Raw genomic sequence first — 27,879 nt, forward strand, 5'->3', positions numbered from 1 at the left:
GTAAGCATCCATTTCTCAATATTCTTTATGGTGAAACCAGTTCAGAGTCATTATATAAACCAGTTGCTCTCCACCTTGTCTTTCACGTTCTCTTTCTACAATTTTCCATTAATTTATTTACTTCCATTACCTTTCACACGCGCATTATTTATTTGCCATGTGTTATTATTTATAGATAGTGTGCATCTCTCGTCTCATACACAACAGAACTAACTAATTTCTTTTTGCAAATAAAAATACAACCATGATCTAAATTAGGTAAACAAACAGTTTAAATTCAATTCTAAATTTACAAGATAAGAGAAATATCCACCATTTGTATGTTCGTGCTTTTAATTTATTTAAGATAAAAATAAAAATTTCACATCGGAAAAAAAATAAGAGAAAAACATAAATTTATATACATATATAAATATTTCTATTAGTTGGTAAATGGTAATTTGGAATAATACAGAAACAATTCCCTCAAGATTTGTTCCATAGCCATGTGCAGATTTTTATTTTTTTTTAAGTTAGATTTTTTTATCATATTATTGTGAGAAAATAATTGACGAATGTTTGCTGGGCCCTCTGAATTGTGTGGTTGACCATTGTACCAACTAATCTGGGGCCCACTAATTTGCCATTTTTTCCACGTTTCTTTATTCCTTTTATATTATCTACCTTTCTGAATATGAATGACGTGGGTTTAAGCAAATCCTTCATTTTAACCCAATAAAAAAATGATTTTTTTTAGTAGACTTAATTCGAATGAACTTATTCTTAATGGAGTTAGTTATATTGGGTTGAGTTTATTGTATTCAACGTTTTGAAATATTTTTCATCAAAACTTATTGTTTCAAACCGGAATTGAAAATTTGAAATTAAAAGAATTGAGTTTAATTCCATCATAAATAATTTCTTTAACAAAAAAGTGGCGAGGATAGTTAGTTATGTAAAGCGGGAGACTTCTAATAAAAAATTTGTTGGAGGATCGCGTTACTTTTACAAAAGCTTATTTTACTTTATATATATATATATATATATATATATATATATATATATATAATGTATACCAACTTATAAACCTTATTAAGTATGAACTTTTGTTTATCTTAAAAACATTTTAAATGAGGTTAACAGTTTAAAGTGTTGTTTTTGGAAAATACATTCAAACATATTTTATTCCCATTTTTATTTGCTCTGATTAATTTAATCGATTTTGATTTTTTGTATTTTATATAGTTAATGACTAGTCATTCGGCCACATGTATAAACACACACACACACACACACATATATATATATATATATATATATATATATTAATGGAATAGTCCAACTGGTGGAAATTTAAAATTTGTGGATTTTTGTGTCACGTGTGTGCGTATTAATTATTTTTTAGTGGCTTATAAGAATAGGTTAGTGAGTTTAATAATTTGAAAATAATTTTGATTAATTTATAAGCTAGCTTGTTGAGATGTAGCATTATCCAGAAGTTATGAACGTATGTTTTATTCCTTTTCGAAATTAATTTGCGTAGGTGAGAATTTTTTGTGTGGTGAATATAAAATGGGTCGTTGAGAAGGAAAAAGGTGGTACGGTAGATGGAGAGAGAAAGCGCATGGTGCAGCCAACAGAGACATGGAGGGAAGAGAATATCCACAGCATAAGCTATAAGTTAAGCATTAATGCAGCCTGAGAGAAATAAGAATGGCTTCGGAAGATAAAAAAGTGCTTTTATATTTTTAATTTTATAAGGGCAATAATGTTAATAAGAATTAAATAAAAGCTAACACGTTAAACAGGTTGATTAACAAAGAAATAAAATCGGGGAAGATTCGTGTTTGCGAGCTCGATCACATTGAGCTCACACGCCTTTCTTCGTCACTCTTCACTCGCTCACGTCTTTCACGTTCTTGGTGTTGGTTTCAGAAATTGAGTTAGTCTTAAAGTGAAAAGAAGCTATGAGATAAAGCCGCGGGAGGTAGAGAGAGAAAATCAGCTGCAAGTGTAACGAGTGTTGTTTGTGTGAGGGGTAGAGAGAAACAAGAAGCGTGGTGAAGAGTTGGGCGTTTGGATTTGCAATTGGAAGAGAAGTGAGTGAGTTGGTTCGATGTCGCAGATACTGAAGGAGCCGGAGCAGGTGATGAAGATGAGAGGAGGAGGTGTGTTGGGGAAGAGAACGATTCTCAAGAGCGACCATTTCCCTGGTTGCCAGAACAAGCGTTTGTCGCCTCAGATCGAAGGCGCTCCCAATTATCGTCAGGTAGGTCTTCTTCGTCTTTTCATCTTCTGTCAATTCATCTATTTCCTCTCTTTTTTTTTGTTCCTTCAGAAAAATTTAATCAGGTAGTTAATGTTGTTGTTATGGTTAGGCATCGGACTCGTTGCATGTTCACGGTGTTGCCATTCCAACCATTGATGGAATTCGGAACGTTCTCAACCACATTGGTGCTGGATTGAAAGTTCTCTGGATTAGCCTTCGTGAGGAACCGGTGTGTTATATTTTAATTTTAATTTAACCTATGGCTGACTTCAAGGAGTTTAGGTTTTTGAAACTAATTCTTGTGTTGCACGAGTATTTGAGTTTAGGCTAAGTATTGTTAGTTTGATGATGGATGTTTGTGATAATGCTTTCTCCTTACTTTTATTTCCTTCCTTTCTTGGAATCAGCTTGCCTACATTAATGGTCGTCCTTTTGTTCTGCGTGATGTGGAGAAGCCGTTCTCCAACCTTGAGTATACGGTATGTAGTTTCGGGACACGTAAGTTTTTGTGCTGGCTTCAATTTAGCGTTACAAGTTGGGTTGAATTGAGTCCGTTAACTTGTGGGGCATTCTGTACTTATCAGGGAATTAACAGAGAAAGGGTTGAGCAAATGGAAGCTCGTTTGAAAGAAGACATCCTGGTGGAGGCAGCAAGGTATTTCTGTGGCTATGCTCCGTGGTTGTCCTGTGAATTTGTGGTTGTCTTTATGCTTTACTGTTAATCTTATTTCACATGGATACGACAGATATGGAAATAAGATTCTTGTGACTGATGAACTGCCAGATGGGCAGATGGTGGACCAATGGGAGCCGGTGTCATGTGATTCTGTGAAGACACCACTAGAGGTATGGCTGAAACTAGTATATGATGGTAGTGTGAGACTTCTTGATCAATTTTCTGATACAAATGCATCAAGGTTGTTTTCTTTGCTGTAGGTGTATGAGGAATTGCAAGTAGCGGGATATCTTGTTGATTATGAACGCGTTCCTATAACTGATGAAAAATCACCCAAGGAAATGGATTTTGATATTTTGGTTAGTATTTTGTCTGCATTTGTTATGCTCTATCTCATTTGGTATCACTTTCTGCATACATATTCTTTTGGTGCTATCAAGGGGTTGAGTAATGTAGTTTCCTTCTCTAATGTATTGTCATCGAGCTGCTGCTGCTGAACAGTGCTTAATTGTTTGAAATCATAGGTTTTATATTTGATAATATTTATTGACATTGAAAACTCATATTGTTTTGTTTAGGTTAATAAAATTTCTCAAGCTGATGTAGACACGGAGATAATTTTTAACTGTCAAATGGGGCGTGGTCGAACCACAACTGGAATGGTCATTGCAACTTTGGTCTACCTCAACAGAATAGGAGCCTCTGGTACTCTTTATTTTTATAATTTTTCTGATTTTAATGCTTAATTTTGTTTTATTTAAATAGTTGTTCATGGAAGAAATTTGAATGTAAGAATGGTTTCTTGTATATTCAGAAACAGATTTGGGACCATTAGTTTTGCTGTTTATTGTAAAAAACAGTTCTTTTTTTTCAAAATTTACTACTATGCTTCCACAATACTGGAGCATATGAATACACATTCCATTGTTTAGTTAGCATAAAATGTCTGGATCTTTCATAAATGTTGAATTTTAATACCAAGACAACATATAGAAGATGTCTACATCAATCCTTTCTGTTTTTGTCAGAATCTACCTTGGTTATGATGTTAGTTTTGAGTTTAATCGAGTAGGATCTGGTTGCTTATTTCTATGACCTGGTTATTTCCAACATATCTTATGGTAAGACATCTCTTTAGTTCATATCTAAAGGGTCCAGTTTTTTCCATATCTATAGCTAGGTTACAAGGCCTCAGTCCAACTAGTAATCATGGGAATGTTGCATGTTGGTATGTAAGTGGAAATGAGTCTAACATATGTCATGAAAGCACTAGCCTATTTATTTGAGTTATAGAAACTTTAGAATGAAGGTCTTGTCCACTTGTTTCCAATTCGTGCCATCCATAGTTTATTCAATAAATGTTATTAGTTTCATTCTTCTCTCAACATATCACTACTTTCAGTGGGTATGTGTGCATGCATGCATGCGTAAGACTTTAGTTCCATGAATGTGGTATAACTATTTTATACACTGAGTAACCTTTACTTAAAATTATGGAGTCGCTTGGAAAGAAAATTGAATTATGCCTAGCATCATTGAATTTCTTTAATTATTTCCTTTAGTTTATTCTTATTCTATTCTCATTAAGCTCAAATCATTAAGTGTACCAGTTGAATTGCCATTAAGAAGATATTGTATTTGTCATTGAATGACAGGGTTTCCAAGAAGCAATTCCATTGGGAGAATTTTTCAAAGTATGACCAATGTTGCTGATCATTTGCCTGACACGGAAGAAGCAATTCGCAGAGGAGAGTATGCAGTCATTAGAAGTTTGATTCGGGTGTTAGAGGTACAGTTATTGAATTTAATGTTATTTTTATAAAATAAAAATATGTTCTTGTTGTCCTAATTATTAGATATGTTTCAGGGTGGGGTTGAGGGGAAAAGGCAAGTGGACAAAGTCATTGACAAATGTGCTTCAATGCAGGTATATCTGTTTCTATTTTCTAATGATTTTATTATTGTGTTATTCAAACAAATAGTAAGTTGGTTGTTTCTATTCTTTAATTTCTGAATTATTCACCTGTATTTTGTGGGTCGAATTTTTGTATTTTCTCTTTAACTGTCTCATTGGTCCTTGTTTTAATTTTAGAACCTGCGTGAAGCAATTGCCACTTATCGCAATAGTATTTTGCGGCAGCCTGATGAGATGAAAAGGGAAGCATCACTATCATTTTTTGTTGAGTACCTGGAGAGATACTACTTTTTAATATGCTTTGCTGTGTACATTCATTCAGAAAGGGCTGCACTCCGTTCTAATACTACTGATAACTGTAGCTTTGCTGACTGGATGAGAGCAAGGCCTGAACTCTACAGCATTATTCGCAGGTTAAAGTTTTAATAATTGTGCAAAACCTTATGTTTTTTTAATTTTTGAACTAAATTGCCATTTTAGTTACCCTTTAATTATTGATCTACAATTTTGGTCTCCCTATTTTTTTTCAGTGATTATAGCTCCTTGATTCTGAAAAGTTCGCAACTTTGGTTGATATCTCAATTCTGCATGTTTTTATTTCTTTTGTTTTTTATATTTTAGCTAAGTAAATTGAATTTTTAAGATACCTTGAATAAATATGTTAGCTCTCAGGTTCCATTGGACCAAAATAAGAGAAATAATTGTTTGGAAAATTGAGAATTAAGCTGAAATTGGGGATAAAAATAGGGGGTCCAAAATTACGGATAAAAAATTAAAAGGAGACCAAAATTTTAATTTAGTCTAATTTTTATTTATTTCTGTTCATTTTGTGTGTGGAGTATGGCACGATATTTATTCAGTCAAATTGTAACTAGTGAATAAATTTGGCCCATGTATATCTTGCTATGAAAACTTTATATTCATAAATGTTAATGAACTGAGCTAGCTTCTAATTTCAAGTATAACCTTAATTTATATTTATTTGGTCTGAGGTCCTGATTGCTCTTATTGCAATTTTCTTAGTTAATTTTCACTTGAAGGCGCTGGATATCTTTGTTGATCTAATAATCATCCTTGACATAAATTTTTTCATCATGTAGTTGGACCATTTTTACCAATTGGGTTTTGTTGACATTCCACATTGACTATAGATGTGGCCAAAGTAGAGATTATAAAGGTTTGGGCAATCCTCTCCCCATGAACTGATTTTTGGGGTTGAGTTTGGCTCAATCCAAGTCCAATGGATTTTTTTTATAATCTAATTCATTCGCTTGCTTGATCTTATGTCTATTAACATTTGGCATGACTCATAACAATTAGCATTGCAGGTTACTTAGGAGAGATCCAATGGGTGCACTTGGTTATTCAAGTTTGAAACCATCTCTAAAGATGATAGCTGAATCGACTGATGGCCGCCCTTCTGAGATGGGTGTGGTTGCTGCCTTGAGAAATGGCGAGGTTCTTGGTAGTCAAACTGTTCTCAAGAGTGATCACTGTCCTGGATCCCAAAACCCAAGTTTACTTGAGAGTGTGGACGGTGCTCCTAATTTCCGAGAAGTTCCTGGGTTTCCAGTTTATGGAGTGGCAAATCCAACAATTGATGGTATTCGATCTGTCATCCGGAGGATTGGAAGTTCTAAAGGTGGACGCCCAATACTTTGGCATAATATGAGAGAAGAACCTGTTATTTACATCAATGGGAAGCCATTTGTTCTTCGTGAAGTTGAAAGGCCATACAAAAACATGTTGGAGTACACGGTAAACATTGCTTTTAACGATCTTTTCCATCAATTTTTGATTAAGGGGGATTGTAAATCAGATGTGGATGTTAAAATAACTGGGTTTTGGTTTGGAGCCCACTAGATCATATACCACCAATTGGCTTTCCCATTTTTTTCCAGTTGTTTACCAGTAGTATGGATATTTAACAAGTTGGTTTTAATTTGTAGCAGGAACTATACTACAAAAAAAATGTAGTGATCGAATTGTGAAAAAGGTGTATCTAGATGAGCAGTGTGAAAGTGTTTTTTCTTTTGGTTTTTGCACAATGTGATCTATGGAGTTATAAGGCTATTGCTGTAGTCGTAGTGTCTTTTAAGGTAGCAAAGATATATCTGTTCCACACTGAAGTATAATATTACTCTTTGAGATAAAGTATTAAAGCCACGAAGTTCTTAATCTATTGGATGAATATTGTCAAGGACTGACTTCTAAAACCTTAACCTGTTGAATATGCTTATGTCTTACAAACATTATTTGATCCATTAAAAGTCTGCTCAAATTATTTGGTCCAACCCCGTATATGTTTTCTGGTGCAGGTCATGTGTTAATATATAGTGATCAACAAATGCTGAAGCATATATAAAATGAAGCTTATCTAATTTGTTGAAATTAAAATCCCATTAGAGAACTCATTGATTTTCTTGTTAATTCGGAAATTGGTCCCCAATTGTTGGTGAATAGGAAATTGTAATTTGTTCTTTCAGGGCATTGACCGTGAAAGAGTGGAGAAAATGGAAGCCCGATTAAAGGAAGATATCCTAAGAGAAGCTAAACACTATGGTGGTGCCATAATGGTTATTCATGAAACAGATGATAAGCATATATTTGATGCTTGGGAGTTTGTTAGCCCTGATGTAATTCAAACCCCACTTGAAGTTTTCAAAAGTCTGGAAGCTGAGGGATTCCCTGTTAAGTATGCACGTGTGCCCATCACTGATGGAAAAGCTCCTAAAAGCTCTGATTTTGACACTTTAGCAATTAATATATCTTCTGCTGCCAAGGACACTGCTTTTGTTTTCAATTGCCAGGTAATTTCTTAATCTTTTATCTTGTACGCTGTACTTTTTATGACCTTGTTCATTTTGGGTTGGTCTATTTGTTTTTGTCTTTTTCCCCTACCCATTTCTTACTGTAGTTATTGATATAACAGATGGGCAGGGGCAGGACAACCACTGGTACTGTCATAGCTTGCCTTGTGAAACTTCGAATCGATTATGGTAGGCCCATTAAAATACTGGGTGATGATGTGACCTGTGAAGAATCAGATTGTGGTTCTTCAAGTGGAGATGAAGCTGGGACTTATGCCACTTCATTAACCTCAAATACTTTGTCAAGAAAGACAGACGAGAAACAAAATCGTGCTTTTGGTATAAATGACATCCTTTTGTTATGGAAGATAACAACATTATTTGATAATGGTGTTGAATGCCGAGAGGCATTAGATGCTATCATTGATAGATGTTCTGCACTTCAAAATATTCGCCAAGCAGTCTTGCAGTATAGAAAAGTATTCAATCAACAACATGTTGAGCCTAGGGTAAGGAGGGTGGCATTGAACCGTGGTGCTGAGTACTTGGAGCGGTACTTTCGTCTAATTGCTTTTGCAGCATATCTTGGAAGTGAAGCATTTGATGGATTTTGTGGACAAGGAGAATCGAGAATGACATTTAAGGTTTGGTTGCATCAAAGGCCAGAGGTGCAGGCTATGAAATGGAGCATCAGACTAAGACCGGGGCGTTTTTTCTCTGTCCCTGTAAGTATTTTTCAACCTTTCTATTTGCAATATTACATGCCCCAATTTGAAGCATGATTTATTCAAGAATGTCAATTATATTGTAGGAGGAGTTGAGAGAGCCACAAGAGTCTCAACATGGAGATGCTGTGATGGAGGCCATTGTCAAGGCCAGAAATGGTTCTGTTTTGGGGAAAGGCTCCATTCTGAAAATGTATTTCTTTCCTGGACAGAGAACTTCCAGTCATATACAAATTCATGGCGCACCTCATGTTTTCAAGGTACATTTACCTATGCAAGTACTACTAAAGAAACTAACTCATCAAATTTGTGATGCCAGAGGGTAAGGCTACACGTCCAGTGGTGACCTACAGGATCATCCGATTGTAGGTAGAATTAGCATCTTTAACATGTTTTTGGTGTGAGTTTATTTGCGGAAAACTTGATTTAACAAATGACCAATCTTGTTATCTAATAGTTGTTCAAGTAGAATACATTGTGTTACCATTAATTGATACCTTACTAATTAGTTTATTTTTCTTCAACTTATTTTATGTTGTGCTTCCTTTTTGCACTTTTCATGCACATGCTGACCATATTACAATAATTATAAATATATATTTTTACCATATATTTATAATTACTATTATTATAACTTATAGTATCAGTATTTTTAATTTAAAATGTTTTTATTCAATTATTACATCATGGTTTCCTGATAATATATAAGATGGCAAGTGGTCTATGTAGGTTGCGAGAACTCGCAAAGAATAGCAATGGTGAAACATCATTATTTGCTTAGAGTAGCTTGTTTTATTATTTTGGTGTTTGAAGGACTTTCAGAACTTTCTTTTCATTATATTCTAATTCTTGTTTTTCTTTGTAATTATTGAAAGCTTTATCTTATGTTTTTATCAATGTGATGCGGTTGACTGTGAGAATGTCATTATCTAATACTTCACTTGTTCAGGTTGATGAATACCCTGTGTATTGCATGGCAACTCCAACCATCTCTGGTGCCAAAGAGATGCTAGACTATTTGGGTGCTAAGCCTAAACCTCCATTCATTGCTCAAAAGGTTGTATTGACTGATCTGAGAGAAGAGGCAGTTGTTTATATCAATTATACTCCCTTTGTCCTTAGGGAGTTAAACAAACCAGTTAATACACTCAAGTACGTGGGAATCACGGGTCCTGTGGTGAGTCATCTTTACTATAGTTTGTCAGTTGGAAGTTAGCATATTTCATAAAATTGATTGTGTTGCCCTACTCACGGTAACTACAATGCAGGTGGAACACATGGAAGCACGGCTAAAAGAAGATATACTAGCTGAGATTAGACAATCAGGTGGGCGAATGCTTTTACACCGTGAAGAATATAACCCCTCGACAAATCAGTCAGGTGTGGTTGGATACTGGGAAAACATTCGAGCAGATGATGTGAAGACACCTGCGGAAGTTTATTCTGCTCTGAAAGATGATGGATATGATATTGTCTACCAGAGGATACCTTTAACAAGAGAGAGAGATGCTTTGGCATCTGATATTGATGCAATACAGTATTGTCAAGATGAGTAAGTGTCCCCTACTTTACGGTATAAGGGTCTTGTAAAGTGTCATGACATTATTGTTCTTGTACTGTTTGGATGAATTATAATTTGGGGGTTTGTATGTATACTTAGAATATTCAACACACCAAATATGTCCTTAGAATCATGACCAACCTATGATTGCTAATAATATGGGGCTCATGCTTTTTCTGTGTAGACTTGTCAAAATGGACTACTCGGCCCAACCTAACTCGGGTTACTTATCAGTGAGTTTCAGAAAAATGAGTTCGGTCTACCATGGATTAGTGTGTTAAACGAGTCATCTCAGTTAATTTAAAAAAAAATGCAGTTTTTTAGTTTTGCTATTTTTTCTTTAATATACTTTTTTCTTATATGAAAACTGGAAACAAATTCCAAATTACTGCAATAACCATGACAAAAAATTTATTATATTAATATGCATATGATGACCGTGACATACTTTAATATATATGAAAGAACCCGTGAATTGAGAGATTTTGATTTTGGGAGAAAAGAAGTGAGGCAGAAGCAGAGCTGGAACTCATAGGCAGTGTATATTTTGTCTATCCATTTTTTTTTAATTGTGTTGGGCTTTTGTTGGACTGTGTCAGGTTTTTTTTTTCTTTTTATCATAGGTTGATGAGCTGGGTGGCTTACCATGACTTCCACCTAGGTGAGCTGGGTTTTTTAATGGTTTGGGTTCGATTTCAGCCCTATCAAAATTTACAATTTGTTTAGCTGGCAACCGAGGGTGAGCCGGTTTGACTCATGGGTTTTGACCTTTGACTACTCTACTGAAATGAAGTTATGAGGTTATTCGTTAGAGTTTGGCTTATAGCACTTTATTCCTCTGTGAAGTTGACTCTTTACATCTTTGAGTAAGCTTAAAACAAAACATTTTTCTTAGTTTTTAAGTTAAAAGCATAGGAGATTCATACTATATTACTATAAATAAATATGTGTAATAGTCCCGTACAAGGCACAGGTTTCATACCTCGTAAATGCTTACAAATCTGTCTTACTAATCAATACATGTTAACTGCTCATCATTTTGATTCCTACCCAGCAGTCTTCATTTATTCCCTGTGTGTCTGTATCCAAATTGTCTAGATGCTGTAATCCCTTTATAGTAATCTTTGAGGCATTTTTTGTTTCAATATAGAAATGTACTAACTCTTGCTTTGTTGTAGCTCTGCAGGTAGTTACCTTTTTGTATCACACACAGGTTTTGGTGGTGTCGCATATGCAATGGCCATAATCTGTATCCGACTTGATGCTGGATCCAAAGTCTCACAACCATTATTTGGACCTCATATATATGCAGTGACTGAAGAGAACTTGCCTTCTCAAGCTTCCAATGAAACGGCACTTAGTATGGGTGACTATAGTGACATTTTGAACCTTACAAGGGTCCTCATACATGGTCCCCAAAGCAAAGCAGACGTTGACCTTGTCATTGAAAGGTTATTAGGAATTTTTTTAATTAGTTTACAAGCCATACGTTATTACTTTTAAGAGTGTTCAACATCAAAGTGAGTAAATTATGTTGCTCTTGATTTAAAAATGCATAATCTCGGGTGAGAGGAGGAGGGTTACTTTTGCAAATATTTATGTTTCACTTTTGTAGGTCTAGAATAAATTTTGCATCATTTCTAACCATCGGGGAAATTTGATCTTTAGTTATCGGGTTTCCATTGAAGATACTGACTTTTTCTATTTTATCTATAGATGTGCAGGTGCAGGGCATATAAGAGAAGATATTCTATATTACAAAAGAGAATTTGAGAAGTTCACTGATGATGATGATGAGGAACGAGCATGTCTTATGGACATGGGTATCAAAGCTTTGAGGTAGATTTACTTGTTTCACCCATAGGAACGTACTTTCTATATTTTATAGGAATTGCATTGATATATTTTCTCTAAAACATGTGGAGAGTGCACCTGCACATGGATGTGCTTATGTAGTTAAGTATATGATTTTGATCAATCCAATTCTAGAATTGTAGCCAAGTATATGATAAATTTTAGAATTTTAAACACTATTAGTCTATCGATATTTTAATTTCTTTCAAAAGTAATTTCTTTGTTAATTTAGTGAAATGAATTACTTATTACAAAGTTACAACTTACAAACTTTCTATTCAACAATGAATTTATAAGAAAATTTATATTATTGCTGTAAACAGAATTTTATCTTATAAGAGTTGCTCATGGGTGGTCTAAGATTGACTTTTATTTACATTTCTTTTCACACATGCATTTTGAATTTAAGATCTTGCCCTCGCATGCAATTGAAAGGAAGAAATAAGGATAATTAGTACCTATACATAATATTGAATTTTGTGAGGTACTCATCGCATAACAAGTCATTAACCATGTATTTTAATGAGAGTTGATCTATATATACATACTAATATCTATACCCGTGCAATGCACCGGATTTTTTCAAAACATACTAAATAAATTTGGTTTAGTATGAGTAATTGATTGACTGTAAAAAAAATTATAGTTTACATACAAAATCAAATACTATAAAAATGCGGATGATAAATATTAGAAATTACTATTTGAAGACCTTTACCACAATAAGTTACTCATAATGTAAAAATATTTAACTTCACAAATCTGCAATTAAAATTTTAATATTTAGAATTTGATATATAATACATACATAAATAAAAATTGAATAAATTAGTATGAGAATCATTTGTATACCTCTTATGCATGATGCAGTCTAAAATATGCCTTTGTTTTTGTTTTCCTATTCCTATAACAATTATAATCAATTAAATGAGTGTAAAACACATAATGTAGTTTAGATAATGAAAAACTTTTTACAAAAAAGGGATTATAAATATAAAGACTTACCATTTCATGATCTTCACTAAAACGAGGTTATAATAATGTGAAAATGATATGCATGTATATTGGATTTCTATATATATATGTATGTATGTATGTATATATGTATGTATGTGTGTGTGTTGGATATGACATACCATTTTATTGTGTAACCATTTCTGTTTTTCCCCACCATCTGCAGGCGATATTTTTTCCTTATCACTTTCAGATCTTATCTCTACTGCACTTCTCCTGCCAATGTGAAATTTGCAGCATGGATGGACGCAAGACCAGAGCTTGGTCATCTATGTAACAATCTAAGAATTGACAAATAACATGGCAATGCTTATAATCATGTCGTTACTGTTCTGTGGGCGTTTGCTGTTACAGTGACAGTTTGAGCCACCCTGTAACCTCTCCTCGTGCTGCACAATACCTTATTTTTGCTACAAAGCCTTCAAATGTAGTACACTATGCACGCATGCTACTTTGTGAACTGCAATCTCAGGCAGAGCAACATCCTGCACTCATTTTGTGTAGCTTTGTATGTTACGAGAGGCTGGCTGACACAAGGCACAAATATTGGTGCACTAAAGTGTTCATTCGAGACCTTTAGGACAGTAGGTTACACTGTTGAGGAATGTTATAGTAACTCTTCCAAGATTGTATTTCTATGTCATGTTGTTTCGGGAGGGTTTGTAAAGGATGAAAAGTAGGGCATCAATAGGATTGGAAAAGATATCATTTTAGTGTGAGGGAGGAAACTTCCCTATTTCTCTGTAAGCCCAAGATTTAATGTCCTTAATTTAGTTATTTCACTCATTCATTTGTATTTTTGTATGCTATCTTCCTTTATCGAATAGTTAATTCTCTCTTGGCTTAACATAGTTCAACAGAATTATTTGCTGTTTATCCCGTGTTCTTCCGCATTGATTCTCAATGTCTGTGCTTGCATATCAGTGGTTGGTTCTGTCATAAACAGCACATGTGCGTCATATTCTTTACTTCTCTTATAGTTCTTGACGGGAAGTGCTTTTGTAATACGGACCTAGACGCACAATATATAAGAAAATGCAGCGAAGCCTTTTATTAGGAAGGAAAATGCATGAACTTGCAAATCATGTTCTCTCGCCATCCCATGTGTAATGGGGGAGGTCACATAGTAGTATAGGTGTGTAGAATTCTAGCGAGGCTAACTTCAATCTCATGGTGGAAATCTTCTATGCATGAGATGTCTGTGTGTGTATGCATAAATTGCCAAAATATGTGACATCTAATGGCTTGATCCTAGTTACCAAACTCTCACATGATGCGTCCTACTAATTGACTCAGACAAAACCATTTATACTACTGCAATGGAGAAGGCAGAATTTCGTTACCATGGTTGAAGGAAGGTAGAAGCGTTAGGTTTCAAAATAAGATGAGCGTCGATTATTCTTCCAATAAAGAAAATGAGTCTCTTCTCTGAAAAAGATGAGTGTCATGTTGTAGTTTTTCTCGGTTTTTTTGGATCATTTCATAATCGAAGTTAAATTAGAAAGACGCAGCATGGACATTATAATTTGTTATTTTTATTTTTGTCAAGGTAACCTGGTTTCAACAGTGCAATGTGGCTGTATCCTTTTCTCAAGCCAGTACCTAATAATCTGATTCTTGGCAGAGAACACATTATTAATAGTACGACAAAGATTATAAAAGAGAACCGTAAATTGCTGTTTGGTAGATTCCAAAAGCACGCACCTTAATTAACGGACCAAAACCTCAAAAGAGGATGGAAACAGCGTACATGATCTGACAAAAACAGCGTGCATTAGGGAATAAGGATGCATTTTAGCTTTTAGTATGTTATAAGCTGCTTAAGAATCTTCAGAAACTTATAGCTCGGTTTGTGTTGTTCAAGAGATTTTCTGATTGAAATAAAAAAGAAAAAAAAAAGGTTGGTGGGTTTCCATGTTGGTTTGAAGCTATTAACTAATAAGCCATTCCTTGCTCTACCTCGAGGAAATCTCACCTTGCTTTAATTCTTTTCGATATTTCATAAAACAACATGATACCCAAACAAGACATACAAGACATATATGCTGCTGCTTTAATTTCCCCCCTTTTCCTCTTCCCTTGTACATTGCTTAAACAGAAGGGTCTCGTCTCATCTCTATTTCCATTTATATTCCTTCCCGTTAATAGATTATTAGGTACTGGGGAGCAAAATCTCTCTCATGTTTTCGTACATTTCAATTTCCATTTATTCACCTTTTTTTTTCTATATTTTATACTCTAGATAATCTAGCTGAATTAATTCTGCTCGGTGCTATTAAACTTCGGCTCTGAATAATAATCTGATTGTTCAATCAACCGCTTGTGAGAAGAACCAAATAAGACGGTTGTCATAGTGCTTAGCAATTTACTGAATTTAGAAATGATGGTGGCAAGTGAGCTACAAGGACTTTCCATGTCCCTGGCTTCAAAGAAGCCAACCTTCCACCGTGACAAGGATTTGTCTTCCTCATTCTCTGGTAGGAGAGTGAACTTGCTTCAATCAAAGAATGTAGTATCTGGTTTTCGTCCGGGAAAATTCTTTAGTGTCACACACAGAAACACAACCAGAAGATTTATGACTATGTCTACTCTTGCAGATGTTGCAAATGACTTTATGGTAACTTAACTTTCATTTTGCTTAGTGAGGGATGTCTTAGTTTATGTTAATTTTATGATATATTTAATGTTTCCTTGAACCATTCTGCTCCATTAAAATCTTTGGCCTTGATCACTGATTATTTACTTGGACAAATTACAATTGCGTCTCTTAAAATTTAGTAGAATTCAAATAACCCTTCTCTTTTTCGTTACTTTGACCTCCCTTGATCTATATAACTACACTAGAAATCATGAGAGGCATGTGCTAACGTGAAGGTAAAAAAAGAAACAATGGTAGTGAGGGAAATTTTGTTAAACCTGTGAGTGTAATCTTCTTTATTTGTTTTAACTAGCACACTTGAAAGTGTACATTAATTTGCCTAGATATTATTGCATTTCAGTCCCTTCAATCACCGATACTTACAGGAAGAGAAGCCAACCCAAAGACTGTTGCATCGATCATATTAGGCGGAGGAGCTGGAACTCGTCTGTTCCCCCTTACTCAAAGAAGAGCTAAACCTGCTGTTAGTTATTAATTTCACTAACCTGTGTTTATCATTATATTTTATCACAGGCCTAGGATTAAATTCATTCATCTGTATGTGATGCTCAGGTACCATTTGGAGGATGCTATAGACTAGTTGACATACCGATGAGTAATTGCATTAACAGTGGAATTAACAAAATTTACGTCCTCACTCAATATAACTCTCAGTCCCTCAACCGACACATTGCTCGAACATATAATTTAGGAGGTTGCATCAACTTTGGAGGTGGTTTTGTTGAGGTAAACAATCTTATATTATTAATTTATTATTCTTATCATTATGTTTTACCTTCCTTTTTAGTTATGTCTCAGCTTAAACACACTTATTGACAAGGTATGCAGAAACTACAGAATTTAATTTCTATGTACTCTTACATTGTTAATATATCTGAAATTATGGTAGTCCTGATTCTAATGTAGGTAGTGTAAAAGTCAATTTACTATATATGGCAATTTGTAATTGAATGACAATGTAAAATCTCATTACATTGTCAATGCATAAACCATTGTCTTTACTAAAAGTTTGTTATGATAGGTATTGGCTGCAACTCAAACACCTGGTGAATCAGGAAAAAAGTGGTTTCAGGGTACAGCCGATGCTGTAAGACAATTCCTTTGGTTGTTTGAGGTATTGTATAAATCTTTTTCCTGTTTATAAAATTGTAGAGTTGGCAGAGTAGTCCATTTGTCCACAGATATAGGATTACCACAAATGCAAGTGTTTAATGATTATGCCCTTCTTACGTTTACAAAAACTGATTGAGTTTGTGGTACTTGAATAGGACGCTGATCACAAAAATATAGAGAACGTTCTGATATTGTGTGGTGATCAGCTCTATCGAATGGATTACATGGACATTGTGCAGGTTGGTATTAGTTGTTAATTTTATGCTTTTTGCTAATTCACTTTCTATGGATATTTCGCATGACAACTGATCTCACACTAGCAGAAGCACGTTAATTCATGTGCTGATATATCAGTATCTTGTCTCCCAGTGGATGGCAGGTATTCTATGTAAAGCTTGCTCTGTTCCAATGTACAATATTGGTTTCTGAAATATTCATATTTTCTTCTTTTCCTTTGGCAGTCGGGCCTCTGATTTTGGATTGGTGAAGGTTGATGAAAGAGGACGGATATGCCAGTTCTTAGAAAAACCTAAGGGCGAATTGTTAAGATCTATGGTTGTTACTTTTCCAATCTCCTGTTAAAAGACTGAGTGATTATCTACTGCAGTTGTCAATATCGCCTGTCTCTGATTAAAGTACTTGTTTTCATAGCATGTAGATACGAGTATTTTTGGACTATCAGCTCAAGAAGCAAGAAAATTTCCATACATCGCATCAATGGGTATATATGTGTTTAAAATAGATGTTCTGCTAAAAGTTCTCAGGTAAAGAAAAATTCCCTGTCGGTTCTTGTTTCCTCATTTTAAGTAGAACTATCAGTTTTGTATGCGGAGGTGATTCTATGAAGGTAGTGAAGTAACTGTTTTCCTTGTGCAATAATTATTGGTGATATAACATGATATGCCCTATTTTTCGTTAGAACACAGACATAAAAAAAAATGCTTTGATGTTGATCACATATATGAAGTTCAATAAATCTGTTTTATCTGGCATCTGATAGAGGAAACAAAATCTTAAAGCTTTTTTAGTAGAACTACGGTGCGGTGATTCAATGAAGGTAGTGAAGTAACTGCGTTCCCTCCCTTGTGCAATAATTATTGGTGGTGATGTGCTCTATTTTTCGTTAGAACACAAATATACAGAAGAGCTTTGATGTTGATCACATACACGAAGTTCAATAAACCTGTTTTATCTGGCATCTGACAGAGGGGGAAAAAACCCTTGTAGAATGAGGTACTCTGTCCAAAGTGAATACAAGCTCCAACATCCCCCATTTTGTCATATTATGGCATTGAACATATAGAGACTGTGTCAAGAAGATGATTTTAAGCCTAATTCAAATTTTATAGTGTAAGATGAGGTTTCCATTCACATTAATATTTTAAATTGATCTTATTTAAGATTTTTAACACACTCCTTTACAACAAGATATATACATCTCATGTATGAGACTACGTTAATAGATGGTCCGACAGAGAGGGGAATGATATATCTAATAAACACAAATCATAGACTCTAACCCATGACAATAATACTATACTAAGAGATAAATTTTAAACCTAACTTAAACGATACAAAATCGGTTTATAAGTTAAAGTTTGCATCCCTTATGTATTATAAATTAAGGTGATGGAACATGCACTATTAGACTGAGTGTGTATAAATTAAGGTGATGGAACATGCACTATTAGACTGAGTGTGGTGCCTATGGGAGGCTGCTTCCCACTCTAAAGGAAGTGATATCTCCTCGGGGTCCGGATTTGAGAAGTTGACGGGGTCGGGGATGACCCATGGCCGTTATTCCTACAACTTACAAGGGCCTTGAGTTAAAAGAGGACTGTCGGAGCAACTAGTTCTGAAAACAGATTATAAATAAGATAACAGAAACTTGCAAGTTCCAAAAGTCCAGAGATAATAACTAAGTCGAGGAGGGTCCAATCACTTCCTCCTTAAATTAGCTGCTATATTAATTCACTACAACTACCCAGTTACCTAAATTTTCCTACTATATCTTGGTAACATCCTGAAACTTGTCACTCCCAAGAGCGACTCCGATTATAATTAAGAACAAAAGCAATAACCAAGCCTTATTCTAATGGGCATGGTTGGTTGCCTTACCTGATCCAACAATCACATTAGACTCTGCAGGAAAAAATTGTTATGAATAACTAACTTGTAATCTATTATTGTGATTTTCATTCTTCTTTTATGATAAATTCGCAGGGGCTGTTATCCTAATGCAAATGATTTTGGATCTGAGGTCATTCCCTTGGCTGCAAGAGATTTTAATGTCCAGGTAGTTGTTCAGTGTAAAAACTACTGAAGTTGTAAAAATTGTTTTAGCTGAAGAATTTTGCCAAATATTCTATGAATCTAGTTTTTGATGAATGCATAGTAATGAAGGATGGCCCATGGATTTGATCACAGGCATGTCTTTTCAATGGTTATTGGGAAGATATTGGGACTATAAAATCTTTCTTTGATGCGAACTTGGCTCTTATGGACCAGGTAGGTTTGTTAGTATTTAAGTTATAGGTCTCAATCAGAAAACCAAATCCACTGAGTTTACACAAGCTGCAATTTATTGTTCTTCCATGTTGAAGCCGCCCAAGTTTCAGTTGTATGACCAGTCCAAGCCTATTTTTACTTGTCCTCGCTTCCTACCACCAACTAAAATGGAGAAGTGTCAGGTAAATAAAACTATTAAATTTACTTCATATACTTTAATTACTTGATTCTGACAGAAACTAATGAGACTGTGCAATAACGTCCATTGTAGGTAATTAACTCTTTGATTTCAGATGGTTGCTTTTTGAAAGAGTGCACAGTACAACATTCCATTGTGGGAATTCGATCACGACTTGATTCTGGAGTGCAGATAAAGGTAATCTTCCTTTTCTAGCAACATTTTTTATCAGGAGCAAAGCTCTATCTTTCCCAATTTCTCACCATATTTCACTTCCTTTATTTTTTTTATCAAAAATATGGGAGTGAATCTGTATTTCCTGTTCAATTTCTCTTAACCTGACATGAAACCATATGAATCACATTTACAAACACTTTTCAGGATACCATGATCATGGGTGCTGACTATTACCAAACAGAAGCTGAAATTGCTTCCCTTGTAGCAGCGGGAAATGTTCCAATAGGCATTGGGAAAAATACAAAAATTGTGTAAGAATCCAGAAAATGCTTTCAAGTATTTTCACATTATACAGCATACTGCATGAAAAAATTTGCATGGTGTTGAATTATACTAATCATTACATTGGCATGCCTTTAAACAATTGTTACCACAACTACTGTTCTACTACAGTAGAAATGTAGTGAGAGGGATTTATATGATATATCCATGTGGACTTTTAGAACTGTTTCCGTCTCTTGTGTTTTGTCCTTGTTGCACAGCATGCTAGTCTGTTCTTATAACTCTTGCTCCAATCTTATATGCAGGAATTGTATAATTGACAAAAACGCAAGAATTGGAAACAATGTAATTATTGCAAACAAAGACGTAAGTTATAACTTAGTTGTCAAAGTGCTCTACTTTTGGAAGTTTTTCTTCTTATTCTTGAAGTTTTATTGCGGCAAATGATTCCTTCAATTGGTGAATGAGATGTTTGTTGCTCTTCCATGTTATCACTTGCATCCTTGTTTACAGGCCAAACATACAACTTCATTTTATACATTTTAGGTGAATTTAATCCCTCCCAATTATATATATTCACTTGTGTGTGTAGGTTATAATTCGACGATATTGAGAAAACTTCTACAACCGCTTATAACTATAGACAGAAAATAATATGCTATAGATTAACGAATTAAGAATAGTTCTAAAAAATTATTAATAGTATTATTTTTTTTAGAAAAATAATGATTAAGAATATATACTTTGTTTGGTAGAAGAATTTGTCTTTAGTACCATGTAAAGCATCATGAAAGAAAAAAAAAGGGATTATCGGTAAAAAAAAAATCAATGAAAAAAAATACTTTTTTTTATGAATGGTTAAATTATTGATTTCTTACTCTTTAAAAAAATCCCATTCTCTTTATTGATAAATTAACACGTGTTACATTCTTTTTAGTCTGAACTATCTTTTTAAATGCATTTTTTTTTATGTTTGTGCAGTTCACCATCCCTGGCAATTTTTGTGTTCAGGTGTGTTAAAAGATAAAATAAAAATGATCAAATTTTAAATTTGATGATAAAAGTGTGAAAATTTTAATTGTATCTTCCAAAGTCTTAGGGTGAAAACAGCTTTTAGGTTATTTAAAAAATATGTTAGATTTAATCAGTCATCGATTTATGTAAAACATACATACTTTTTTATTAATACTATATATACATATTAGTTATATATTTATTCATATTTAAAATCTAAAATTGTTGACATTGAAGAATAAATCTGTCTCATTTAAACGTCTTGTTTCAAGATATGTATTAACGAAAAGCTAAATGAAGTTACTTTGAACATAAATCTAAAAGAGATATGCTTCTATATTTACAATTCATTTTCTTGAATTTTAATCACTCTAACGAGTCAGTAGTTTTAGCCATTATATTTATGCATATATATATTTTAAATAAGGGTAGTTTGATTTTTGCTCTTATTTCATCATAGATAGTATTTAGACCTTAAAGACACATGTATACTGTATAAATAAATTAGACTACACTATAATATTTCAATTTTAACTCTTGTATACCATATATATAATATATATTCTTGTAATATATCTTGAGTAATATTTGAATTTTCATAATTTTAGTTTATTTTTTCGAGAAAATTCATCCTTCACCTATTGGCCGAGGAGCTTAAAATTTATAGTGTATCAACGCTTTCTTTAAGAAACTGAGGTATAAGAAGATTAGAACGAATTTCTTTATAAACAGAGGGAGATAATAAAAAATAAAATATTATTTTTTGCAAAAGTAAAAGTTAATTCACACACAACTTTTATAGTGTTTAAAAAATTAAAATATATAAGTGAATTGTAATCTACAGAAAAAATTATTGTACTCAATTTTCTTATTATAAGAAGTTCATAAAGGTGCTATCATTTTTAAACAAAGATTGAGTATTAAAAATTATGTATAAATGCTTGACTATCCTTTCAGAAGAACTTGGCATAGTTTAGAGTAATTTTAGCCAAAGATGGTATTACTGTTTTGATTAGAACATTAAGTGACAGTTGCAGTTGTGATGCAGAATGTGCAGGAAGCAGACAGAGGATCAGAGGGGTTTTATATTCGATCAGGAATCATTGTGGTGTTAAAAGACTCTGAAATAACCAATGATACAATCATTTAATCATCACTTCAATTTTTCACTCAGAATAAAGGGCTAGCTCAACCATCAATTTTTGAATCTTCTTCGATCATGGGAATCAAACAAACTACACATTTATTTCACTTCCTTCAACATTTTTGTTGGCTCATTCAACAGAACAGCCAACAAAATCAAATTCTTTCTACACCTTTATTTGTATGGCTGATATAAGCCAAAATGGTTAAAGATTAGTTGAGATTATTTGCAAGATTGAATATTACTTTTAGTTTAAAAGAAATCGATCACAGAAATAAAAGAAGCATATCTCATTCTGGTTTAATCATCAACTTTATCCAATATGCAAGTATCAGTAGAATTCATTTTTACCAATCTGAGGAATCTTCCTTACATTGCAGGGTACAGTTCCATGCTAACAACTTCTTAACATTTCTTGAGTGTCTATTACAAAAAAACCTCAATGCTTTCATACTCTTAAATGATACGCCACCTCCCTTTTCTGCATAAACCTCTTTATTTATCCTTATTTTACCCACATATAAAGACCCTTTTGTACTTTTCTCTGTTAGCAACTTTTTTTTTTGTGAAGCTTTATAGATGGATTAACATCAGTAAATCAGTATGGTACCCTGCAATTAATCCTTTATGAACTGACTTTTACTTAGTTAACCTTGAAGCGCAACATAATACAAAACAACACAGACTTTTAAATTTAATTTCTTTATTATTTTGTGCAGCAGCATCACAGAACAGAGAATGGTGTTATCTCAATTTTCACTTTCCTTTTCTTTCTCAACCAACTTCTGAAAAACTGAACCTTTTAACTGATCACCTTGTTGTAGCTGTACCATCTCTGCGCCTTGAATTAACCAAAAGAAACTGAAGCAATTTCCATTAGTATTAGAAAATTTCAATCAACTGGAAATCTACCATTAAAGTCAGTAAGTAACACAAGGCATGCATTTGTCTGTCCCTTTCCCCATATTCTCTTTGACATAAAAAATCATGTTAAAATTCAACACCATCATCCTTTATAATAAATACTCCAACATCTTTTATAATGAAGGTTTAATCCATTCTTTTGTAGCCATCGCTGTCCTTAACAGCATCATCTTCCTCAAGAAAACTTTTCAGTAAAAAACATCAGACAACTTCCTTAATTTCTTCTGGATTCACGCTCCATCTCCCATTTATTTCCAGCCCATAATTATTCCTCATTTGCATATTTATGCTAGTAATAAGAATAATGCAGTGTTCTCCATCATCGCCGACTTCCAACCACTTTATTTTGTTTTTGGCCTAATCACGCATTGAATTTATTAGACACAAAACTCAGTTTAGCTACCTCATTTATTAATTAAAAGGGTCCGTTTGAGTTTTCAATTTTGATAGAATTGATTTCTCTGTAACATTTATTTTGAGAAATGAATTGATGAGACATGATTTTATTATTTAGCCGCTAAACTCAAATTGTTTACCAGTATAATTCTCTTATCTTACGCCCAGAATTAACCCGAAGGAAAGCTTAATTTTTTGCTTAATATCTATAATGAAATATACATATCCACCACAGAAATACTGAAAAAGGAAAAGCAGTTACGTGATTTTTCAACATGAATATATACTACGTGTAACGTGATTCAAAATTATGAATGCTGTACAAACAGTCACAAAGAAATAAACATTCATTTTCGTACATATTAAGGAAAATGCTTACAAACTGTCCCTGATATATATCATTGGACCCATATATATATATATATATATATATATATATATATATATATATATATATATATATATATATATAATTCCTTCACTCGCTTTAATTTGTTAACAGCACATGGTATTTTCCTAGGAGCACGTCCAGTAAAGGGAATATATGTTGTAACATACATAAATGGATGTGAGGTAGTGGTGGAATTTAATGGTTTTGTACTAAGCAATACTTGACATTTTGTGGGATTGTTGATCAATAATTCTGGTAGTTGAAGGACTGTTCTGGAAGACAACTTCGTAACCATCATAGAAACTGTCCATTCCTTGAGCCATGAGCTGCCAAAAAAGCCCTCCAGCACAGGGTCCCCCACTGATAGCATTACTGTATATTGCATTATACATTTTGCTCAAGTAACTGTCCCTTTCAGCCACACTGTATGACCTACAGGACTTCCCAAATTCACCAACGACAATAGGTTTCCCAAGAACATTTTTCGAATCCTCAATGTGTGTTTGTAGCCACTTGTCAACAAATGCAACCTGAGCAGCTTCATTTGAGCCTGGCAGCCTGCATGTACATTTATATTATAACTTATTATTACTTTTCTTCTTTATATTAATTTATAAGTGAAAACATATATATATATATATATATATATATAATTATTATATGTCGTACGTACCATTGTTCAGGGTAGAGATGCATGGTGGCAAAATCGACATGATGAACTAGGTTGTTAGAAATGAAATCAGTGCCAATAAGTTGGTACCCGGGATTGATTTGTTTTCTATCTTCACCATAGAACCCTTCGAGTCCTATTTCAAGTAAATGATTACTATCGATGGATTTGACGTATCCAGCCATCTCAATCACCCATTCCTGCAAATGCATGACGTACATATATATATAGTAATATTCTCAGTAGCATATATATAATAATTATATATATCTATAATTGAATGATTAACAACCAAGTTTAATTATTTTTATATATTATTCACATTCGCAGCGATAATATTGAATAATCGGTGGCCTGTTTCATTTGGGAATCTTGAATTGAAGGAAAGGAATAACATGACAAGTGTAATTATATATATGCAATATGCTGTCAAAATATCAAGAAAGAATGCCAAACAAAAGCAATCACATATGTGTTGCGTATGTGGCCAGTTATTGTGCATATATATATGTACTATGATGTTTGGTAATATCTAAACTATAGTAGTAGCACGAGAGCAACCGAGAAAGGACCTGAATAACTTTTCCGGAGTTGTCGTGTTGGGAACGGGGTTCGTTCATAAGTTCCCATGCAAATATGGCAGGATCGTCCTTATATGCCACCCCACTTACTGTGTTTTTTCTCGTCAGCACAGCCTGCATATTTGTAAACCACAAAGAATTAGTTACCAAGTTAATTAAAAAAGTGAAATTTGAAGAACATCATTATTTTTTAAACACATAATGAATCTACGAGATTGATTAGTTTTTGGATAAAAAAAAGCATTAAACGTAGTAATAATATATAGTTTGACAGTGAGAGGTGGTGATGTTTATATTTCTAGAAAACGTAATTATGGTTGCAACGGCAGAAACTACACGCAAAGAAATAGGTGGTCCACCACTACTATAGTTGTTGTGGCTATGCTGGTGTGCATGCATGGCTGGATATAGTTACCTTGATATGGTTTTTGAAGTGTTGTTTGGCCAAAGGATGCGTAAAGAAATCATCTTCAGTGTTCACGTACTCACCATGCTGCTTCACCCATTCCACATACTGATTTTTCCCACCAAAATCTTTCCAGTTGTTCACCAAGCTCAGTATCAATCGTACACCATTTTTTCCCGCTTCTGATATCACAAAGTCCAATCCCTACGCAACACGCATGCACTACTTCATCACCATGGAATTTCATTACAAAGAAATCTTAATGGAAGATGGATTCAGTTAATATATACTGACCCTGAATACTTTCTCGTCGTATGAACCAGGAGAAACCTGAAGGGCTCTGTAAGCTCCATCGTTGAAAGCCCAAGTTCTGGCAACGGTTAAGCCATGGCTGGAAGCTTGTTGCAAAACGGAAGTGACCTTGGGCCTCGTTGATGGGTCAGATGCCATTAACATTAACCAGTAAGCGTTGAATCCGTTGAAGTAGAAACGCTTGTTGTTCAGAACAAAGTTGGTGCCGCTTCGTCGAACGAAGCCACCGTTCTGAACTAAATTGCGTGCTGAGTCACGAACATGATCAACACCTTCCTCGCACCCCACATTTTGAACAGCCACCATGGCCACCATAAAAGCAACCATCAACACCATGCTTTTGAGACCTCCTTCCCAATTCATTGTTTAGCTTCCTGATGAGAATGAAGTCAGAATAAAATATATCACTACCAATGCTATCTTCTCTCTCTATATATACATACTATTTAACGTAAGTAACTGTATATGCATATATAGTAGTAAACAGTATTTATGATAATGGTTTTTAAATCAGCTAAGTAAAAAAAAAAACAGTATTTTTTATGCAATAAACTTCTACACTTTTTTCTCCTGTCTTTCTCTATCACATAATGGATAATAACTAACAGTTTAAGAAATACAAAACTTAAAGTTTAGACTTTTAAGTATAAATTTAACTTGGATAGGTTTAATCTGATTTAGTCATAGAAAGCAAAATCACGTAATATAGAACCTTAAATATCCTTTGTATTGAAATTTGAAACTTCAAGTCAAGATAAAATTTAGTTTTTTTTGTTTTGTTTGACCTGCTATAGTTTCAAATTTATAACAGACACAACAACATATTTCATCACCTCTTCTTATTTTATAATAAACTTGTCTATCATGTTTTCCTTTCTCTCTCATGCAGAATTTGTTATAAGACGTAGCAATAAAATAATTAAAACAGTGGCAGTGCAATTCTCTAAAAATAGTGACCGAGGATTCCACGTCTACTAAAACTAAGTGTAATCAATTCCATTTTTAAAGTACTACTTTCTCCTAATAGTCACCAAAATAAATAAATAAATAAAATAAGTAAGTTTTCAAATATTGAACGCCATACTAAATATTTCTCAAAGTATAAAAAAAATATTAACAAAATACATTGACGTAAAAGCTAAACTAATGAATACTTACATAATTTAATAAATACTTTGAAAGATATTCAGTAAAGAAAGTGGTGGCTATAGTAGCAAAATTGATTATTTATTTATTAAAAGTAACTAACCAAGGAGAAAACACAGAAAGAGAGACTAGCTAGGACGGCAGAGCATAAGCTTTATTGAAAAGTGGAAGAAGAAGAGTTTGTGGGGAAAATGGCATATTCTTGGGGCTTTTTATAGTTATAACGAGACACATGTACAAGAGAAGAAGGGTTTCACTATTACAGATATGCATCGAAACAGTTTTAAATAATTAGGTACATGTCATTATTTTAAAAATTTAAGTATGAGTTAGCACTTTAGAATTTTCTAATTTATGTTATGCAGACTCTTTTAATTATTTTCATGCTTCAAAGAGATACAATGTATATGTATGACTATATTCTATGCAAACTCTTTTAAGTACGAGTTTCGATGTAATTCATGCAAACCAAACACATTTGGTTGGTTCTATTGTGTATTTTCATCAACATCACCAGTTAAAAGTATTTTCATATAATGAATGATATTTTTTTGATGGGGTTATGTTTATATATATCGAGAGAGAAAATAAGAAAAAAATATAGTATGATAAAGAAAAAGAAATATTTTGAAGTCTATCCAGAATAATCACACATCGTTTAATACTTATCCTTATATCCATTACAGAAGAGTCTCTTTAATTTCTGTGTCTTTGTCAAATAATTTGATGCTATTTTGTATAGAGAAAAAATAAGAATACACTTTTTTTTTTTTTGTAAAAGTTAATAGTTGCGTTGCGTAACGTCCAAAAATGGAAACAAGTGTTTGGAAGGATAAGAGGAGAAGGTAGTCCCACCAGCTTAATTGAAATGCCATTTTTTCAATAATGTTCTTTGAGAAAAAGGAAAATGGAAAAGAAAAGAAGATGAGATGCAGTTGTGAACAGCTGGTTATTTTGGTCCCACTCAATAGCTTCGATTGTGAATGAACCAAAACCAAAACCAATTAATACACATATCTTCTATGCACCAAACAATGCAGATAAGCCTTTTCTTAAAAACTCTTTATTGCTTTCGTAATTCTCATTTTGCTGTCTGCAAAATGTACTATTCATTCCAATATATATCACATCTTATCACATTCAAGGAAATTGCTAATCTGCATATTCACTTCTCT

General features: G+C 33.6%; 3 protein-coding genes across 8 annotated transcripts; 2 read left to right on the top strand and 1 right to left on the bottom strand.

The window, feature by feature from the left end:
* Positions 1-1,587: 1,587 nt before the first annotated feature.
* On the top strand, positions 1,588-13,665 carry LOC108328993 (uncharacterized). 5 transcript variants are annotated; one of them, XM_052873691.1, is made up of 20 exons: positions 1,591-2,248; positions 2,358-2,477; positions 2,656-2,727; positions 2,833-2,903; positions 2,995-3,094; positions 3,185-3,283; positions 3,503-3,629; positions 4,580-4,713; positions 4,792-4,851; positions 5,017-5,252; positions 6,168-6,597; positions 7,326-7,649; positions 7,772-8,374; positions 8,461-8,634; positions 9,324-9,551; positions 9,643-9,926; positions 10,559-10,596; positions 11,122-11,386; positions 11,652-11,774; positions 12,970-13,665. In XM_052873691.1, exons 1-20 carry the CDS (start codon positions 2,096-2,098, stop codon positions 13,100-13,102), a joined length of 3,774 nt encoding a protein of 1,257 aa, XP_052729651.1. In that variant the 5' UTR covers positions 1,591-2,095; the 3' UTR covers positions 13,103-13,665. The 5 variants fall into 5 exon arrangements, with proteins under 5 accessions (XP_052729652.1, XP_052729653.1, XP_017418433.1 ...); XM_017562943.2 differs by lacking the exon at positions 10,559-10,596 and having other exon boundaries at positions 1,593-2,248; positions 11,114-11,386; XM_052873692.1 differs by lacking the exons at positions 11,652-11,774; positions 12,970-13,665 and having other exon boundaries at positions 1,588-2,248; positions 11,114-11,325.
* Positions 13,666-14,718: 1,053 nt separating this feature from the next.
* On the top strand, positions 14,719-23,313 carry LOC108327087 (glucose-1-phosphate adenylyltransferase large subunit 1). Of its 2 annotated transcripts, none has more exons than XM_052873694.1 (15): positions 14,719-15,420; positions 15,803-15,925; positions 16,015-16,188; positions 16,484-16,576; positions 16,731-16,814; positions 16,896-16,954; positions 17,037-17,130; positions 17,227-17,339; positions 18,799-18,871; positions 19,003-19,083; positions 19,179-19,265; positions 19,355-19,459; positions 19,643-19,749; positions 20,026-20,086; positions 21,783-23,313. In XM_052873694.1, exons 1-15 carry the CDS (start codon positions 15,184-15,186, stop codon positions 21,882-21,884), a joined length of 1,593 nt encoding a protein of 530 aa, XP_052729654.1. In that variant the 5' UTR covers positions 14,719-15,183; the 3' UTR covers positions 21,885-23,313. The 2 variants fall into 2 exon arrangements, with proteins under 2 accessions (XP_052729654.1, XP_017416289.1); XM_017560800.2 differs by having other exon boundaries at positions 14,721-15,420; positions 16,899-16,954.
* A 396-nt stretch (positions 23,314-23,709) lies between these two features.
* LOC108326985 (mannan endo-1,4-beta-mannosidase 4) lies at positions 23,710-26,909 on the bottom strand. Its single transcript, XM_017560628.2, has 6 exons — positions 26,808-26,909; positions 25,541-25,932; positions 25,256-25,450; positions 24,832-24,954; positions 24,263-24,459; positions 23,710-24,147 (listed from the first exon to the last, which is right to left on the bottom strand). Exons 2-6 carry the CDS (start codon positions 25,919-25,921, stop codon positions 23,799-23,801), a joined length of 1,245 nt encoding a protein of 414 aa, XP_017416117.1. The 5' UTR covers positions 25,922-25,932; positions 26,808-26,909; the 3' UTR covers positions 23,710-23,798.
* Positions 26,910-27,879: the final 970 nt, after the last annotated feature.

The sequence above is a fragment of the Vigna angularis genome, chromosome 2 (assembly GCF_016808095.1).
Source record: "Vigna angularis cultivar LongXiaoDou No.4 chromosome 2, ASM1680809v1, whole genome shotgun sequence".
Lineage (NCBI taxonomy): Eukaryota > Viridiplantae > Streptophyta > Magnoliopsida > Fabales > Fabaceae > Vigna > Vigna angularis.

Excerpts from the sequence above, each read along its gene's own strand:
- LOC108328993 (XM_052873691.1), top strand. The coding sequence starts at position 2,096 with ATGTCGCAGATACTGAAGGAGCCGGAGCAGGTGATGAAGATGAGAGGA. Across the intron at positions 2,478-2,655 it reads TTAGCCTTCGTGAGGAACCG|CTTGCCTACATTAATGGTCG; the intron begins GTGTGTTATATT and ends TCTTGGAATCAG. Across the intron at positions 9,927-10,558 it reads ATACAGTATTGTCAAGATGA|GTTGATGAGCTGGGTGGCTT; the intron begins GTAAGTGTCCCC and ends TTTTTATCATAG.
- LOC108326985 (XM_017560628.2), bottom strand. The coding sequence starts at position 25,921 with ATGAATTGGGAAGGAGGTCTCAAAAGCATGGTGTTGATGGTTGCTTTT. Across the intron at positions 25,451-25,540 it reads ACGACGAGAAAGTATTCAGG|GGATTGGACTTTGTGATATC; the intron begins GTCAGTATATAT and ends CGTGTTGCGTAG. Across the intron at positions 24,148-24,262 it reads CATCTCTACCCTGAACAATG|GCTGCCAGGCTCAAATGAAG; the intron begins GTACGTACGACA and ends ATGTACATGCAG.
- LOC108327087 (XM_052873694.1), top strand. The coding sequence starts at position 15,184 with ATGATGGTGGCAAGTGAGCTACAAGGACTTTCCATGTCCCTGGCTTCA. Across the intron at positions 15,926-16,014 it reads AAAGAAGAGCTAAACCTGCT|GTACCATTTGGAGGATGCTA; the intron begins GTTAGTTATTAA and ends TGTGATGCTCAG. Across the intron at positions 19,266-19,354 it reads CTAAAATGGAGAAGTGTCAG|GTAATTAACTCTTTGATTTC; the intron begins GTAAATAAAACT and ends CGTCCATTGTAG.